At 35.7% G+C, this 20332-nt stretch overlaps 1 protein-coding gene across 10 annotated transcripts in view; it reads right to left on the bottom strand.

Annotated features, from left to right (window-relative positions):
• NKTR (natural killer cell triggering receptor) overlaps positions 1-20332 on the bottom strand; it is an 80182-nt gene that overhangs the window by 24602 nt on the left and 35248 nt on the right. For 4 of the 10 annotated variants that reach the window (XM_073334786.1, XM_073334787.1, XM_073334788.1 and 1 more), the window contains 5 exons: positions 18649-18736; positions 8670-8699; positions 6609-6754; positions 1744-1966; positions 876-1034 (listed from right to left, as the gene is read on the bottom strand). In XM_073334786.1, coding sequence (XP_073190887.1) covers positions 876-1034; positions 1744-1966; positions 6609-6754; positions 8670-8699; positions 18649-18736 — 646 coding nt within the window. Of the gene's footprint in view, positions 1-875; positions 1035-1743; positions 1967-6608; positions 6755-8669; positions 8700-18648; positions 18737-20298; positions 20327-20332 lie in introns of all 10 variants that reach the window. The other 6 variants (XM_073334781.1, XM_073334783.1, XM_073334790.1 and 3 more) reach the window with 5 other exon arrangements.

Raw genomic sequence — 20332 nt, 5'->3', positions numbered from 1 at the left:
TGCATTAATTTTTTTAACAAGCATTATCAGCATGGAAGCATGTCCTTTGGAATGGTGGCCGAAGCATGAAGAGGCATACGAATGTTTACCATATCTGGCACGTAAATACCTTGCAATGCTGGCTACAAAAGTGCCATGCGAACACCTGTTTTCACTTTCAGGTGACACTGTAAATAAGAAGCAGGCAGCAGTATCTCCTGTAAATGTAAACAAACTTGTTTGTCTTAGGGATTGGCTAAACAACATGTAGGACTGAGTGGACTTTTAGGCTCTGAAGTTTTATATTGTTTTGGTTTTGAGTGTAGTTATATAACAACAAAAAATCTACATTTGTAAGTTACAGTTTCCCGATAAAAAGATTGCACTACAGTACTTGTATGAGGTGAATTGAAAAATAGTATTTCTGTATCATTTTTACAGTGCAAATATTTGTAATAAAAATAATATAAAGTGAGCACTGTACAATTTGTATTCGGTGTTATAATAGAAATAAATATATTTGAAAAGGTAGAAAAACATTCAAAAATATTTAATACATTTCAATTGGTATTCTATCATTTAACAGTGCAATTAATCATGATTAATTTTATTAATCACGATTAATTTTTTTGAGTTAATCATATGAATAAACTGCGATTAATCGACAGCCCAAGTTATTACATAAGATTCGATCTGATGAGATTAGAGACACAGGCTGAAGTGGAAATTCCAGTGGAAAATGTTACAAGCAGCTAAGTTACTTAATGTTAAGAACCTTACTTTCACCACTGGGTGGCCCTCCGAGAGTCAGTACAGAAAATCCTTTATTAATGGAAAGAACATCCCCACTAAGTTAATACCATAGTGTAACAAAAAAGGTTAAATCTACAGCTTACGGCTCAGGTTCTACTTTGACAACAGGCACATCTCTTCTCAGCAAAAATCTATTTTCAGGCACTGGGGGAATTTCTTCAGGTCGAACCACAGGTTTGTCCCTTTTTGTGCTCAAGTCAACTGATTTTCTCTCATTTACATCACTCTTGTCAGAATGGCTGCTGGGTGGTGGGAGGGGGGAGAAAGCAATTTACAAAGCAAAACTATTATCTAAACCTAGGCTGAAAGACGTACAGATTCTCAAAACTGATTTAAAAAAAATAACCGTAAGTGACATATCCAACACTAAGGATATGTCACATTGTTAACTCATCACATTGTTAACTCATTTAATTTTATGCCAACATCTACAAGTCAAGCTATCAAAGAACTAGAGAAACAAGGCTCCTTTCACATTTAACAGACAAAAGTTATATTTCCTTCTTGGATCATCAGTTAACTTATTACAGTGTCAACAGGTATCTTAATATTCTAAAATATAGTAAATCATAATTGAAAATAAATATCACATTTTAATATGAGCATCCTTAATACAGTACAGTAAATTTTCCTCTACTTTAAAAATGATCCCAAATAATTAAATGTTGTCTCCATGCATTAGTTTCTCCTTCCCAATGTATGTAAATATATTATGTCCCAAATGGCTGTCAGTGTGCAGAGATGCAGTTTATTAGTTAAGTTATTAATAGCTTCTCTATATTTAGTAAAAAATCTTTAATTAAATCTACAGTAAACTTTAATTTTAAAGGACGAACAAAATCAAACTTCCAGAATTAAATACATCTTAATAATGTTTTCCATAAAGCACCTATATAATTAACATGGTAATTTCACACATGATTTCTTTGGGATTCTTAACAGATTAGTCACCCTCTTTGGTTTGATATCCGTTTGCACCTTGGCTCCTCTTTCTTTCTCTCTTCCCGTCTTCGCTTTCTTGATTGTTTTATTTTAGTTCTTCTCTTGCGCTTTCTTCTTCTACTTTTCTCATTTTCAGCTTCACTTTCCGATGAAGATTCTGAAGAGGTTGATGAGCTAGAGGAGGAATCTGAAGCTTCTGAGTGAGTAGACGCTTTCCTCTTTTTCTCTAAAACTTAAGATGACACTATTATAGAAACATGGTTCTCCAAAAGAGCAGAGTGTAAACTATAAACAATCATCAGCTTCCTTATTTCCCGATTAGCCACAACAGAAAAGAAACAGGACACTTAAATGTGCAATTACATTAAGTAAGTGTTCGGACCATACATATTAAATGAATGAAATATCAATGAAATGATTAACCTGAAGTATAATAATTTTTATATCAGAGTAAGGATGAGTGTGGTAAAATTCTTCAGTTTCTACCAAGTGAACTATACAGCTCTCCAATTTACATCTCTCTACCCTAAAAAACAGAGTGTACCACTTTATAACCAACATTTCAATTATACATAACACAGGAGGATTTTTTAATATTTCAATAAACAAATTATAGTATATGAACAAGATGAAAAGCTTGCCATATTAACAAATAAATGTTTCATAAAGAAATGTTAATAAGTAAATGTGTGGATATTTGGTCATATGAACAGAACAGTTAACTCATGCGATTAACTCAAAAAATTAATTGCGATTAATAACATTTATAATAGAATACCAATTGAAATTTATTAAATATTTTTTGAATGTTTTTCTACATTTTCAATATTGATTTCAATTACGACACAGAATACAAAGTGCACAGTTCTCACTTTATATTATTATTTTTATTATAACTATATGCACTGTAAAAATGATAAACCAAATAGTATTTTTCAATTCACCTCATACAAGTATTGAAGTGCAATCTCTTTATCGTAAAAGTGTGCAGCATGCTTTCAGATTTCTTAAAAGAGCAACACTCTGATATGGAAACTATAGAACCCGAACCACAACCAAAAAAAAAAAAAAAAAAAAAAATCAACCTTCTGCTGTTGGCATCTGACTCAGAGGATGAAAATGAGCATGCATCAGTCCACACCACTTTGGCTCATTATAAAGCAGAATCCATCATCAGCCTGGACACATGTCCTCTGGAATGGTGGTTGAAGCATGAAGGGACACATGAATCTTTATCGCATCTGGCATGTAAATATCTTGCAACACCAGCTACAACAGTGTCATGCGAACACCTGTTGTCACTTTCAGGTGACATTGTAAACATGAAGCAGGCAGCATTATCTCCCACAAATTGTAACCAGCCTTGTTTGTCTGAGTGATTGGCTGACCAAGAAGTAGGACTGAGTGTACTTCTAGGCTCTAAAGTTTCACATTGCATTCAAAAGTAAAACAGTTTTTGTTTTAACATAATTCTACATTTGTAAGTTCAACTTTCATGATAAAGAGATTGCACTATAGTACTTGTATGAGGTGAACTGAAAACTTTTGTTTTTTTAGTGTAAATATTTGTAATAAAAAATAAATATAAAGTGAGCACTGTACACTTTGTATTCTGTGTTGTAACTGAAATTAATATATTTGAAAATGTAGTAAACATCCAAAATTATTTAAAATAAATGGAGGACTTGTGGCATCTTAGAGACTAACAAGTTTATTTGAGCATAAGCTTTCGTGAGCTACAGCTCACTTCATCGGATGCATTCAGTGGAAAATACAGTGGGGAGATTTATATACACAGAGAACATGAAACAATGGGTGTTACCATACACACTGTAACGAGAGTGATTAGGTAAAGTGAGCTATTACCAGCAGGAGGGAGCGGGGGGAGGGCTTTTGTAGTGATAATCAAGGTGGGCCATTTCCAGCAGTTGACAAGAACGTCTGAGGAACAGCGGGGGGGGAATAAACATGGGGAAATAGTTTTACTTTGTGTAATGACCCATCCACTCCCCGTTTTTATTCGAGCCTAAGTTAATTGTATCCAGTTTGCAAATTAATTCCAATTCAGCAGTCTCTCCTTGGAGTCTGTTTTTGAAGTTTTTTTGTTGAAGAATTGCCACTTTTAGGTCTGTAATTGAGTGACCTAAAAGTGGCAATTCTTCAACAAAAAAACTTCAAAAACAGACTCCAAGGAGAGACTGCTGAATTGGAATTAATTTGCAAACTGGATACAATTAACTTAGGCTCGAATAAAGACGGGGAGTGGATGGGTCATTATACAAAGTAAAACTATTTCCCAATGTTTATTCCCCTTCCCCCCCGCTGTTCCTCAGACGTTCTTGTCAACTGCTGGAAATGGCCTACCTTGATTATCACTACAAAAGCCTTCGGCTCTCCTGCTGGTAATAGCTCACCTTACCTGATCACTCTCGTTACAGCGTGCATGGTAACACCCATTGTTTCATGTTCTCTGTGTATATAAATCTCCCGCATGTATTTTCCACTGAATGCATCCGATGAAGTGAGCTGTAGCTCACAAAAGCTTATGCTCAAATAAATTTGTTAGTCTCTAAGGTGCCACAAGTCCTCCTGTTCTTTTTGCAGATACAGACTAACACGGCTGCTACTCTGAAACTTAGAATAAATGGTATTCTATTGTTGTTTAATTGCACGATTCATTTTTTTAATCACCTGACTACTTTAAAATAAATTTTAGCTTGCAATACTGTGACTTCATCTCATTGGTTCTTCCTAGGACAAAAGAGAAAGATGAACAAGCACCATCCACATTCATCTTTTTTTTGTGACTCAAACATCTTAGATGATCAACGCACAAGTTACACTTAAAATCAATATCAAGACTCTCAGAGTCAGTCCCAATATCCACCTCTTCTCGTAGAAACCACATCAGTCTGCTCTATCATTCATCTTCATACTTGTATAGAATTTGTCCATTACCCTCTAGGACAGGGGTGGGCAAACTTTTTGGCCCAAGGGCCACATCAGGGTGCAAAACTGTATGGAGGGCCAGGTAGGGAAGGCTGTGCCCCCCAAACAGCCCCCCTGCCCCCTATTCGCCCCCTCCCACTTCCTGCCCCCTTACTGTCCCCCTCAGAACCCCCGACACATCCAACCCCCGCTGCTCCTTGTCCCGACTGCCCCCTCCTGGGACCCCCTGCCCCAAACCTCCCCCTGGGACCCCACACCCTATCCAACCTCCCTACTCCCTGACTGCCCCGACCTATCCATATCCCTGCCCCCTAACAGGCCCCCCGGGACTCCCACGCCCTGTCCAACTCCCCGTGTTCCCTGAACCCTAACTGCCCCAGAACCTCTGCCCCATTCAACCTCCCCTGCTCCCTGTCCCCTAACCGCCCCCTTGGGATCCCCTACCCAACCCCCCCACTGCCGCCCCCTTACCATGCCGCTCAGAGCAGCAGGATCTCACAGCCATTGCCTGCGCAGCAGCCTGGCTGCGGGGTAGGGGAAGAACAGCGGGGGGAGGGGCCAGGGGCTAGACTCCTGGGCCAGGAGCTCAGGAGCTGGATGTGGCCCATGGGCCATAGTTTGCCCACCTCTGCTCTCAGACCACACCCAATCAACTAGGGGGAAACGTTCACAAATGGGAATGTCACCCTCCTCTCCTCCTGCAGGAATACTGTAAGCTGTCCCTCACGCAACAAGACCAAAAGTCTCTTTGTTCTAACCCTTTGAAAATGAAACTTCAAGAGAGAGTGTTTTTCCTCTCTCTCAGACCTGGTGTTCATTTTCCCAACCAAGCCAGGAAGGCTCAACAAATCTCTGCTAATCTTCACAAGATGACAGAAGGAAGTCACTGAACCAGCAGTCAGATAAGAAAGACTTTCCCTTCAATTCAAAAATCCCTCCATCTTTCTTCCTGGGGTCAGTATCATGTGAAATATTTTTTTGCTATATTGTCTGCCCATCTGTAGTCTCTCATTCCATAACTCTTCACAATTTTAAACGTTTGCACCATTTTAAAAAAAACAACAAAATCTTATATTTCACTCAAAATTTAAAGGGACTCAGTTTAAACACACAAAATCAATTTTGTCCTTTTTCAATTTGGCAAGCTTATTATTGTAGTTTATTCCACGTAATTCAGAAACCTATGCTGTCTTTAGTTTATTTGGCATGTAAAAACAATTTCATCGACACCAGCAAGAACGTATTTTGCACAAGTGTTTTGCAGAGCATTGAGGAAGCCTGCCTATCATATTTGGGTGTACTGTCACTAAAAGGGTAAGTGGTTTTGGTTAAGTTCAATTAAGTTGTGGAGAATTGGTTGTGGGAGAGGAAGGGGATGGATGGATGGGAAAATATTTAGAAGCCGTAGGCCTACCCCCATCTTTTAACAGTTTTCAGAAAGGTCAAATCTCGGCCTATACAAATTTCCAGTGATGCTTTGGATATAATTTTTACAAGTTATGGGATACCCAGTAAAGTTTGGTCCTCATACATTTTCCTCCGATGATTTAAGGGGAAAAAAATTCTGTTAACATTAATTTCATGACTAGTTTTATGTTAACAGCTCAGATATCCTGAAAGGTCTATAGTTTGTGCAGTACCAAGGAATATATTTAGAGCTCCACCCCTCAAATACTGGGAAAGAAATCTGCGTTCAAGTTCAGTATGGCAGTTCACAAAAATAAATGTCAACATTGCTTACAAGAAATGGGCATGCCCTTTTTCAAGTGAGAGAATCTTCAGTTTAGAAAAAAGTATCTAATTCTCAGACATCTTTAAATGCAAATTAAAATGCCAGAGAACCACTAAGTTTTTAGAAATAAGTAAATTTTGTAATCTTTGCATAAGACAATTTTCAATACGTTTCAAGCAACATGTTTGCTTACCATTTTTTGCTGATTTTGTAACAAGCACCCCACAGTCAATAACTCGCACGTCTGCATATGGCCTACTTGCAGTATCAGTTTTCAGATTTTCTATTTGTTCTATCACTTCAAAACCAGAAATAACCAGTCCAAAGACAACATGTACACTGCAGAAATACAAGATTCAGAAAGTACAACTGTTTAGGTATAGCTGGGATTCTTCTCCACTGACTTCTTCATAGACTGAAAGTCATATTCTTACATGGAATAATTCGGTTCCATCTGTATTACCGGGTTGTTCATGTCCAAAATTTAGCGTTAGTAAAACCATCTTTCAAAAAAAACCAAAAAAAAACCCCAAAAAACAAAACAAAACCAAAACCACCCCAACATCATGTTATCAAAAATGTAAGGATTTCATGCACTATTTAAAAAAAAAAAAGAGGGTCATGTCGTGCATAGCTTCTTCTGGAAGTCAACAGCAGCTTTGGAAGACAAATCCACCTTTGCATGTGCACTTTATTAGGCCAGAATTTGGCTCCTAATCACAATCAGGGGCAGCACCAGCCTCTTCTCACCGGAGGGGCTGAGATGGGCTGGATAGAAAATTGGGGGTGGGGGGGAGGAATGCACCCTCCCTCGCCACAAGATTCCGCCCCCTCTTGTGAACCGACCCCCGGCTCCTCCTCAATTAAGTGCTGGCACTGCCCTCCTCCTCCACCCCCCTGCAAGGTCTTGCCCCTGGCCAGGTCAGAGACCAGAAGCCAAAGCTAGGCAGCTGCTGCCATGATGCAGGTGACTATGGCACTCCCCTCTTCTCCTGCTGCTCAGGGCCCTGGGGCTGAAGCTGCTCCTCAGCTCCCCATTGTCCTTTGATGGGGTGGGGATGAGTCAGGGTTTAGTCCAGGGTTGAGGTGCTGCCAGACTATGGCAGAGGGCAGATCCTTGGCACAAGGAGGGGCGGGGGGAGAACAGTTATCCTGATGGAGTGAGCCTCCTGCTGTGTTTGCAAAAATAGGGTGGTTGGCAGAGGGCCTTTTTTATTTCCCCTCTCATAGGGCCATACGTCTAAGCACCCACTGCCCAGGGCTGTGTCCTTAAAGACACAGGGCATCCCAATGCCTAGAAACAGCAGCTCTTCTCTATCTGATATAACATACTGAGGTGCTAAAGGAGACCCGATTCAGTGAAATATTTTACATATACCCCTCAAAAATTGCATGTCACACATTGAGTGTTTAAAAGAGGCCTTTATTAGATCCCAGTCTGCCTGGCAAAAGGGTATAATGGCTCAGGAAGGTAGGGAAGGCACAGCCTGCTGAAAGAAGAGCACAATGACATCCCAGCAGACAGCTGTGTGGGTCGCCCTTGTCACTGACAAGTCAAGGAAGAGTGGCATCATGGAGGCAGCCTGTGGAGTGTTCGCAGGGCTCTAAATTGCCTTTATTGAGAGAACTATTCAGTTTAGGTATTTGATATCTCAAGGCATTGACAAACTTATTTCTCACCGCATATCAGTAAGGTAGGTAATCATTATTACCATTTTAGACAGGAAACTAAAACAGAAGTTAAAGGACTTGCCCAAAGACACATAGTAAATCAGCAATATAGATGGGATTATTCTTTACTCGCTATTCATTAGAGCGCAACGACTTCTAAATTCTTCCTCCCATTTTCTAGTCCCATAATTAATATTTGCAGTGACTCTAAAGTATTTGGGGATACTATCTATATTGAAGACACTACAAGAAAATAAGATTATTATAATTTTATTTTTATATTTTTAAACCCAGAGGCCCAAGGGTTAACAACAAAAGCTGGAAGTTTAAAAAAACAAAAAAAAACAAAAAAAACAAACCCTAAGTTAAAAATAAAGCATTTGATTACATTCATGACTATGTAGGTTTTTTTTTAAAGATCGTCAAAAAAGCTGAAATGGCAACCCCCCGCCACATTTTTTTATCAAACCAACCAATTATTTTTTGTTTCTAAGTTCTGTCCACCTTTAAATTGAGATGTGAACTAATTATTCCTGAATATTAGAATTTTATTAACAGTACAAGTTAAAAATAGAAGACTTACCCATCAAGATGAGGAGCAGGCTTTGTTGTTCTAATTTGACATACATCAACATGGATATGATGGTAAAAAATCAGGAATTCAGATGAAGAGGTAAAAAGCAGAATGGCAGAGGAAACAAAAAAGTGAAGGTAAAAGACAAAAAACAGTGAAAAAATCCAGTTAAAAATTTGATAAAAGTCTAAATAAAGATTAAAATCATACTAAGTACAGGGAATTGTGAACATTAGTATAAAAAAATAATTTACATTAACGAGTACAACATTTACAAGTCCTATTTTAAAAAAATCATTAAATGCATGCAATAAACAATTTTTTCATGTATTAATGTCTGTATAAATATATACTCCAAGACATCTCATGGTAATATTTTTAAGGATAAAAAACTATACCATTTGGCAATAAAAAAAGAGTGGGTGAAGTACTTCTGAAATTATTACAGTACAAGAATGTAACTATTATTTTTAAGTGAGTTCTATTAAGCAACACACAAACCAAACCAAACCCAACACCCCTCCCCCCCGCCCGGCAAAAAACAAAACAAAAACAGGAGTTACAATACAGGAAAGCACATTTTTCCTACTTTCTCATTCTCCTTCTATTTTGCTGGCTCCATGAATCAGCTTCCAAAACAATACATCTATATATAACATCAAGACTACAATACTGCCTCTCACATATTAAGTTTGCAGTCCTCCCTACAGCAGCAGATTGCTCTGCTGGGTAGGGAATCAGCTGTATAGTAACAGATGCTAACATGGTCCATGATTAATGCCTCATATAGATACCTCCATTCATTTAAGTTAGAAAGAGCTGGGTGTGTAGGAGCCAGTAGAGAAACAGTCACTGCACTACATCTAGTACAACAGAGCTACGTCTGTCACATTTCTTATTTCCCTTCAAGATCAGAATATTAATTTAAGAAGATGTGACTCAAACAATTTTGTAAAAGAGATTTAATTTATCATAAAGGATTGGAGTCACTCTTTAAATTCTCTCCCAGTGAGGAAAGGAAATTACTTCCAAGTTGCAAAACACTAGCATGACATAATACTTGCATCCAAGTTCAGTCTGTTCAAAGCAAGGCTGCATTAAAAGATGCAAGAGGAACTGCGCTATTTAGACACAGAAATTCAACTAGGGACATCATTTAAAACAAACAACAACCCACCATCACATTAATTTTACTCATCAGAGTATCAACATGACCTGTACGTGAATTTCTTTTCTCAAATTATTCCCTGAACCCACAGAAATCATGATTTTCCTTTTCTATGCCCCCTCCACCAATTCTTTTCAAATCCTGGGGGGTCCACAATAGATGTTCCATTTGAGGTTTCATTAAAGCAGACTTGGTATCAAGGATTCAGTACTTAAACTATCATTGAAAAGTTACTTTTAATCAGACAGTTCAAAACTAGATTGGCGGCCATGATTCCGTCCAATAAAATCAATGGGGTGTTGCAGCACTGGATCACATCTGCCAAAAGATGGAACTACAAAAAATATTCATGCCTCACCTTTATTTTTGTCCAAACACCACCACTACCCTCTTTCCCCACATTACATAGTGCAGGAAATCATTCTAGTGTAACTACAAGACAAGAGCTGCTTACATGGAAGGCATTTAATTTATTTTCCTGTTTTGTGTGTCCCTTCTGTTCGTTCATAAAATAAATCTTACTTTCTTGATGAAATATATTACTATGGATAAGCAATCTCTTATGGCCATTGTAGTTTGATAAACAAAAAAAATTAATTACATTAACAATCTACATTCAAGTAAATATTTTATTTTAACCAAGTTTAATTATAAAACTGTTCTAAAAGATTGAAATTGAAACAAGCGGTTACTTTAGTGAAACCAGCACTGAAATGTATACTTTTAGTTTTTAGAAGTCAAGAAAATAATATGCAACAGTTTAAAACACAATGAATATACTAGTGACTACTGACTGACAAGAAAGACTTAGATACTGATTTGGCAAAGCACTAAGATGGGCTCAGGTACTTTGTTGAACTGGGGCTTTAGAGTCTTGGATTAACAAAGAAAAGGGCAGCCATTGTGGCAAAACCTATCTAGGGTTTTTCTCCCTTATTTCACTGGCAGTTTGAGCCTGATGAAATGGATAAACGGTTTTCTTCATTTGCTTGCTCATGAAACGAAAAGAGGAAAAAGTCAAGGGGGAGATTTTCAAATGCACAAATGAAAGTCAGGTGAACAACACATATGCCTTTAATGAAAGCTGGGTGCCTGTTCATTGTGCCATTGAATATCTCCTCACAAGACTACTTCAGATTAGATTTATTATATTTCAGTTAATTTTTTAAGGTCGGCTAATATTTCCATAGAAAGAATACTCTGAAATTTCATCTGTCTCATTTCTTGCACTATCACTTTTCAAGAGCAAGAAGTAGGCTCTGTCTATCCACAGCTGTGAACAGAATTCATTCCCCAAGAAACATTTAATTTCATATAGAGAACTGTATTTTTACATAACTTCATTTTACTAACAATTAAACAAATTTCAAAAACTGCCATATAAGAGACAGTATTATCCAAGTTAATATTTACAGAAAAAAGTAACCATAGTCAGTGAAGATAACTAGTAAATAGATTAAAAATATTACTGCCACACAGAAGAGAATCTTTCTGATAAAGCAAGTTTATTTGTATTCTTAAAAGGACTTCAGCACTAACACAGGATTCAATGCATGTAATAACATGGTCAGAAAAAGACAAGAAAGAAAGAGAAAAACAAGAAGAGAAGAAAAGAAGAAAGGACAGAGCCTTAGAGGAATGAGACATTACCTTTGGAGCGCACGATGTAACACTGTTTCTGTAAATTTTACACAAAAATGGCAAGAAATAAATTGTAATACATTTTCAAACAAAATGGAGTCTGTTTTATTAAAATACAAATTTAAAGTATGCAAAACAAGGATGCTTTAAAAATAGAGGGCTCTAAATTTTCTATAGAACAAAAAGGTATTTGGAAAGCTAGAACAAGTTTTGTTTTTAAACACTAAAGAAATGCTCTGCTTGAGCACTGAATTACAAAGATAAACCATTGTGAAAATGGAATCCACTCATACCCTTAATTAAATCCTCAATCCAGCAAAGCACCTGAAAACAAGCATAATTTAGCAAATGAGTAGCTAATTTCAATGGGACTTCTCAGATGCTTATAGTTCCACAGGTGTTTAAGAGGTTTACTGAAGCAAGTCCTAATTCTATACTTTATAGGATGCCATACTACTACATTTCTTATATAAATATGATACTGAAAACTACTGATTTACCAGTAAAACACATTAGAAATCTGTTAATCTACACTTTCACAAGTTCCAGCAACTGGCTAAGACCTCTCTCATGTTAATAAGTTTCCCTTAAAAAGGGAAAATAGACACTGTCATTAAAAAGCAAGGGAGGGCTATCATTTAACTAGAAATCTAACAAGGAAATCAAGATTGAAGATGCAAACGGAGGAAGTATTTTTACCCTATGACTTTACATTTTTGTTTTGATATACTTCTAAAACTGCAACATTATTTCAGTAATACAATTAACCTATTTGGAATAAAGAAGATATATTGAACAGCTAAATATTGCTTCATTAAATTAATCTACAAATTAACAACTAAACAAAGAGCAGGTTTTTTTTACTCTGCCTTTACGCACATAGGCTACGATCCTGCAGTGCTTAGGTATGTGCTTAACTTTACTCATGTGAGTCGTGCAAGTCAATGGGATTATTCATGTGTTAAAATTAAGCACGTATAAGCATTTTGAAGGACTGTGGTCAAAAACACTGAAATACTGAATCCCCTTTGATCTATTTAGTAATTTAATATATTACTGTAAAATAGTACAAATAAAATTAAATAGAAAATTTTACTTCAAAGTAGTAATAATGGAAAAATTCTGAATGTTATTTGGGACACTCACATTATAAGACCTTAACTGAAAAGCTTAGTAATTAACTGTTTCCAATTAGTCATTAGTAATATACAGAAGTGGCTGTAACAGTGGTCATATAGCACAACCCTCAAAATGAGTTTTCTTCTTCACTCAGGAGTTCAAAGATGTCTATTTATTCTATTTTTGTCACAAAACATGGCATTGTGCTTCTGAAATGTTAAAATTCTACCAGGAATTAATTTGTCAGCATGAAAAAGTAGACATGTAATTCCGTGGCTCACAGCATTAAACTGATACTAAGTAAGAGTTTTTCCTCAAATGATGTTTAGTGCAGAAATGAATGGCTTCAAAACTTCATAAACTAGCTCTAAGATATAAATGCAAAAATTCCAAACACTCAAAATAATGGGGAATAATATTTAGGACTTTTCACACATCTTCAAGAAGCTTTGGAAAAAAAAGTCACCTGAATTCTCAGTAGGCTAACTGGTTAGTTTAAAGAAATACTGACCAGATCACAATATGAAAAATGTGTACCTATTATTGTTACAAATAGTATCTAGACTACGATAACGAAGAGAAAATGTGTTTTCTAGCTTTTCAGTTTGGGATTTTTTTTTTTTTTTTACTTTGGGCCTGATCCTGCAATCAAACATGTGCTTATCATACTATTTCAAGTAGTCCCACCAAAATTAATCAATAAGGTCTGTCTTTGGATTCTTGAACTCTCCCTTCCCCCCTCCCCCAACTGTGTATGAGAAAGGTAATGTTGCCAACAAGTGTTTGAAGGATCAGAGCCTTTGTGAATTTTATAACATTTTGTATGTACTCAGTTTCACTGTTTTGTTGATGGTCAGTTACACTTGTAGTCTCAAGTATTATTAATATAATTATTACCACATTATGCCCATGCACCACTCTAGGAGGGCTCACACATGTTCTTCCCCAGGCGTTGCAAGAAGATATTTACCAGTAACAGCAGCAGCACAGCTAAAACTGAGCAGGCACTGGGCCATGAGGAGAAAGACGGGTAAGCCTAGTATATCCACTATTGATTTCTGTCCCATCCAAAAAACACTTCTGAATATCAGCATGGGATCAGGAAAATCTTTATTTGTTTTTTTCAAGGTTTAAAAAAAAGTCAGGACATACTATATTTAAAGGGTGTTCTCCCAGAACCCTGAATTATCTGAAAGTGGTTAATATAAAAAAATGAAGTTGGCAGTGGTCCTTTATGAGAAAAATATCAATGGGTAATTTTTAGCTTTACACTATTGCTTTATAATTTGTTTTCAACTTGTAACAGCCAAATCTAAGAACCTGCACCATAGTCTCATGAAATATTAGGAGTAACACCTTGAATATTTAAAATCAAATGGTATAGAAAGACTTCTTGAACATTTTCTTAATTAAGCAACAACGTGCTTCAGTAACACTGGTGAACAGAATAACTCCTTTTAGTACATTTAAAGATTGGTTATTCCAATAAATGTGATCTTGTCTTCAGCTAAGTATTTTCAATTCATCCCAAATCATTCCCTGCATTTAATAATCATAATACAAAGTTAAATGGCAGAAAATTGTCTAACAATAAAAACCTTTTATTACCACTTGTGACACAGAGCACACTTCATTACGCTTCTGTGACCATGTCTTATTCTCTACTAAAGGGTTTTTTTGCCCTGTTTGTTCTTCTCTCAAATTGATCCTTAATTTTCCCCCCTAACCTATTTCTTCAGTCTTTTCCATTTAAACTTCTCTAGCAGTACTTGATAAGAGACCAGTTTCTCTGCCCTACTCATTCACACCCATGACATTCCAGATCAATAAACTACAACTGAAGTGGTCTGAAATTAGTAAAATTCTGTGCTTAAAAGATCAGAGCATTGGTGTCCAGTATAATCAATTTCAAGTAACTCACAATATAATAATTCAACTTAAATTTGTTTTTCATTGGGCATTTGATGGAGCATCATACTGGACAGTAGCAACTGTGCGTTAATCCAGTCTACCTGCCAAGAGAATATTCACAGCCTAATAGGTTATTGAAAAGTCCACAGTTATACCAAACAGCACTAATGCCTGATAAGAGGAAAGGCCCTCTTAAAATGAGGCCAACAAATAAGTCATTTTGAACAACCATGTCTTTAAAGTTGTGCAATCCTTTATTTCTACTTAGGCTTCAGTCCTGCAAACACTTCTGCTTAACTCCAAGCACTAATCCATGGTTTTAGAGTTCAGCACGTGCATAAACACTTGACAGACTGGGGCCTCAGTTTGTCTGGAGAAACAGGGTGGATAAAAGTTTAAAAAAAAAAAAAAAAAAATCAGATTTTTTTTTTAATATAAATTGGATTTTTTTTTTATAAAATGCTTTTTGAGGAAAAAACCTATCTAAAGATAATTTTAATTTAGATACATTATAGCTCAAAGATATCTCATCATGGAATAGGGATTATTAATTCTAATTCTATAGTATGAGACAATATATTCATGTAATGTTTAAGAAAAACTTTGTAAATGAGTTCCTGGATTAGGGACCCAATCTTATGGGGTTCCACAGGCTTCTGTATAGATTATTTAGGTTAATCTTTCTATTTACTCGGTGCTGAGTCTAGAAGATACCATCAGAGATGCTTAGTTTTGCAGTTCTCAGACTGTGGATTTGTGTCTCCAGAGGTAACATGCTTGTTAACAGCAAAAATGGTTTTAAATAATATATAGAGGTGAGAATAGTTAAATAAAACAATTGAAATGTCTGTCTGGTGATGGTCTCCTCCTAATACAACATGGCAAGAAAATCCTGCAAATATTAATGATTAACCTGTTGAACTGGAGATAGTTCACCTCCCAATGACTTCATAAATATCTGCTTCAATTACTTTTGGTAAATGAAATAACCAATCATTCATTTTCTGATATAGCTATAAAATTAATCTGAAAAGTTTTCAAAATAAATCACTGTTTAAAAATGTGTGTACCTTCAAAAAATGAAACCTGCTTCTAATCTCTGAGCTGTGAAGAATATATATTTAGGTTGTAACAACCAACAAGAGTGCACTTTTACGTAGAAAACCATGATTAAATCAAGTCTTCCTGACCAGTGATTTAAATCATGATTGAAAATCAATTTGATTTAAATCAAATCCACCCTATGGAGAAATATAAAGCTCTTGACATCAATACAAATATGTGCAATATCAGAATATGCTATCCAATCATGCACCAAACCCTGTATGTGCAGGACTGAAAACAAAAATTAAGGAAGAGTTGACATATATCTCCTTCTATAAATCCAACAAGTTGGATGTATAATTTCAAAAAGGTATGACTGTGTTTTATTTAAAGTCTGAAAATGTCCTTTAAAACCTACCCAATAATCTTTGATTTGTCATCTTTGAAGAATTTAAAACCTTTTAGCTATATAAATGGAATTATAGATTTTAAAACAAACATTCTATTTAATATTTAATATTAAGATTTTATTATATTATATTAATTTTGCCACTCAAACAGCTTAAAGGATGAGGCCAGGAAAGGACTATTTTGGGTTTCAAGAATTGTATACTTTAATAAGGGTAAATCAGGCTGTACAAACTTAATGGCATTAAGCCTGGAGGAATACTGTAAGTTGAGGTAACTTTGCTGAGCAAGAGCAACTACTTTCATATATTACATTTTTAACTTTTAAACGATGAAATCATTGGGAGTGAAATCTGGAAACAATTACTTTTACGAGCTATCTAAATCTGAAACTGTGCATGTTAGAAGCTATCTTATGAGCAGTTGCTATGATTTGTGAGTTTATACCCATAAAGGAGAGTTTGCATGAAAAGAAAGCCATGGTTGTAGTCTGTGGTCTTTCATGACCCATTCTTGCCCAACCACAAATCAAATTACGAAAGACGACCCCGCCTCTGCAACTGATCATGCATAGCCATACTGCTGCACCTGTGTAGTGTTTCAATGCAACTTGTATGGTTGCAGCCATCCCGCCCTGTGAGCTATCAGTTGCAGGATTCACGCTTAACTGTAAAACTTTTTCTCTGAGAGAGAAACAAAAGTGATATCAATTAATGCAGTTTTTAAAATACACGTGCTCTTAAAAACATTTCATATGTTTGAAAAATATAATAGAAACATTTCTTTAAATATTTATCTTTCAGTGATTAAATCAAATAATTTAAATTTTGTATTCAATGTTACCTTAATGTTCTTTTTTATTTAAAAAAAGTTAACCTAAACACACCAAACACTCAGCTTGTTTATTTAAGAAAATTTGATACACATATCTAAATATAATATAGGAAAGATAAAAGAAACTTTAGAGCCCTCAGATGGTAGCTTCTTGATTGATGTAGCTTATTAAATTTCCAAGTTTACAGTTCAGATAAACTCAAAAATGGAAAATTATGACTTGAGAATCAAAAAGCAAGTCACTATATATTACACTTAAAAGGAACAGTGAACTAATCTGTTTTAAATACTTATTTGTAAGTTATGTAATTTTATATATATGTAACATATGTTATATATACACACAGCTAAATGTATAAAACGTACTGTACTCAGTAATACACAGCCATCTTCCAGCCAAACTGACAGAGATAACAGCAGGCGGCACCACAAAGCTGCAGCTCTTTGAGAAGCAGAGGGTTTGAGTGCAAAATCAGAAGTAAATCAATTTCCAAAGATTGCCTCTTGTGCTTCTGTTTTCCATTTTTAGGACATTCTTTAGGAAGTGACCTAAAAATGTCTCTTATCTGAACCTTATCAGATTACATTGAAGAACTCTTTTCAGGCAAAGAAAATGGGCATCCTTTTGGACAATTTACGTTTTTATTGAAGACAGTGAAGCGCCATTCATTCTTATCCATCAAGAAAGATGGCAAAGTAAACAAAGTTTTAATGTAGCAAACTATATGACTATTTAATTTCTGAAGAATAACAATGTAAAGATACTTCACAATGAAAACCTCCTCCCCAACATAAACCCAAAGTTAGAAACCACATTTTTTTCAGATATGCATAGCTCAGTGGTTTGATCACTGGCCTGCTAAACCCAAGGTTGAGAGTTCAATCCTTGAGGGGGCCATTTAGGGATCTGGGGCAAAAATTGGCGATTGGTCCTGCTTTGAGCAGGGGGTTGGACTAGAGGATCTCCTGAGGTCCCTTCCCACCCTGATATTCTATGAAATGTTAAAAAGGGGGACAATTTTTAAAAGATAGTGAAGTAGATGCATAGTCAAACATTAGCAAATTTTAAAAGAGATATTAGTGAGCCTAAAATTTGATATCAGCCAAAACGTTAGTTATTTCTTTCAGTATAGAACAGTTATTCCTGTTAGAGCTGTACTTTAGTCAAATATCTTGTATATTGTAACAGAAGCATGCTTATAAACTGGGGTGTTTTATAATAGAAATAACTGTACGAGAAGGGATCTTCTACAGTTCCTTCAACAAACACCCTTAATTTAAATCCAGTTTAACCAGTGTTGGCAGAAAAGCCATTTGTACACAGATATGTACAGTACTATGCAGCAACACAGAAGGAAGGTACTTCAGGGATAGACTAGAATAGTAAGTACGAATACCCCATAAAAACAGACCACATTTTGAAAACACATGCAACTGTTGACATTAAACTATCTATATATTAGACATCTTGTCCTTTTTCACAGAAAATTTTGAAGTTTGGAGTTTACAGTTGCTCAATTATAATTTATTTCATGTGCATGATATTGAAGAAGAACACAAAGCAAAAACAATCTACCCCAGGGACACTAATGAACACAAAAGTCTAGGCCAATGTTACTTTAGAAAAACAAGCAATAAACAAGTAACATTCATATATGATCAATTCTCGTGCTCCAGGAAAACACAAATAAATTGAGACTATCATATTTAATGTTTCCTAATTACAACAGCTCACAAACAGCAGGTACTCATTGGATTCTAGTCAAACATCCATATATATATTTAATTTAGCAATACCATCTTTCTCATGAACAGCGCTTCTCTGTTTAAGAAAAGTTCAACTCTCAAACTACATCTACTTACATGAAAAATTGGGAACCATTGGTATGTTTCCCTCGGTTTGCCATTGACAAAAGGAATGCTCTGTCATGTTTGAGAACAAAGTTTTCATCTGTTTGAAGAAAAAAAACCATGTTAGTCAGTTTCCCCCATAAATGAATACAAGTATAATTTTCTTAGCAGCACATGGACAGTACAACGAGAAATTCTTCTTCTGCTCACTAAGGAAACTTGAACACTTAAAAAAAAAAGAATTCTATGCAAAATCTCTCAAAAATTAAGAGCGGAGACAGATTTATATTTGTTAAGTCAGAAATACCGAGAAAAGAACACAGGAGTTTGCTTTTTTTTTTTTTTCTAAGTCACAACTGCTTTAGAAACAGTCTGAACCATATTGCTAAGAATAAATGTATTTAAAATGTTTTGTTATTGTCTTCCAAACAACTTGAACTCATCATACGCTTCCAAAAACTTAAACCCAACAGTGTCTCCTGAAAGAAAGCCACTTTGATAACAGACTCTCCCTCTCCCATCCTAAAACATGGCTGAACATATTCAATGCTATCATTTACACATAATGTTGAGTATTACTTAGGTAGGAAGACACAGTTAAACAACTTTTTCCCTGCCAGAGTGTTAACTTGTGCACTACATCAATCTGCGGAACTCAAACTTGAAGTTTCAAAATCCGAAAGGAAATTAATTTAATAGCGACACTTGCATGAGAGGAGTAAAACACGTCCTCCTCTTCAACCCAACTGTAAAAGACAGATTAGAGGTTGAAAAATAAGAATGTATTATTTAATCCAATAAACTAAGTAAAGAGGACCCATAGTTGTGCAGTCAAAATATTTTCAATCAGCAAAATGAAATAACTACACAACTAATTTACCACAGACAAAATCGTATTAGACTTAAGATTGTACCATTAATGTTTAAAAATGCAGACAAATATACAGTACCAGATTTTTAGCACTTACCAATCCAAGTGTATTCTTTAGAAACAAGAGCTCAACTTTTTAGAGTAGGGATCTGTTCATATAGCTGCTTCTGATTAACAGCTGTAATATTCTGACATCTAACTATGCTTCCTTATTACATATTAAAGAAACTTCACAGCATGCACCTAACTACAAAGAATTGTTCACAGCACACAATACATGAAACACCCAACAGCTTATGTACAGGCTTGTGTCAAGACTGGAATAGCACAGTAACTTCCCATTTTTTACACTTAAAAATTATACTGTACCTTGTCTCCTAAAAGCACTGATTACCATTACAAACTCTCACACCTCTTTCTTTCCAAAAAAGCTTTAGAAAGAAGGTGAATGGTGTACATTTATCCATTCTGTGCAAATAAATTACTTGCACAGAGTATAAATACAGCCACATATTTTTAGAAACCAACACTAAATATACAAACCTCGGAGGGAAAAAATGGACAGTGTTTTTAAAGAAATAAGAACGGTTTTGAACTGGGAATAATTCCAAGTATTTATTCTCCAAATAATTAATTTTCCCTCAAAAAAGTTAGATACAGAATTCTCCACGTCTCCAAGCAATACAGATATCCATCCACAAACTGATACATTATCAGTTGTCCATATATTTACTAGGGAGGGTGCAAGGGAACAGAGTTTGAATTTGTGTTACTGAGCTTGTGTCTCTTACCTTTTCATTTTGCAAAAGACCACATTCTCTATAA

Source organism: Lepidochelys kempii, chromosome 2 (genome assembly GCF_965140265.1).
Source record: "Lepidochelys kempii isolate rLepKem1 chromosome 2, rLepKem1.hap2, whole genome shotgun sequence".
In the NCBI taxonomy this organism is placed as follows: domain Eukaryota; kingdom Metazoa; phylum Chordata; order Testudines; family Cheloniidae; genus Lepidochelys; species Lepidochelys kempii.
This window is presented reverse-complemented; position numbering and strand designations above follow the sequence as displayed.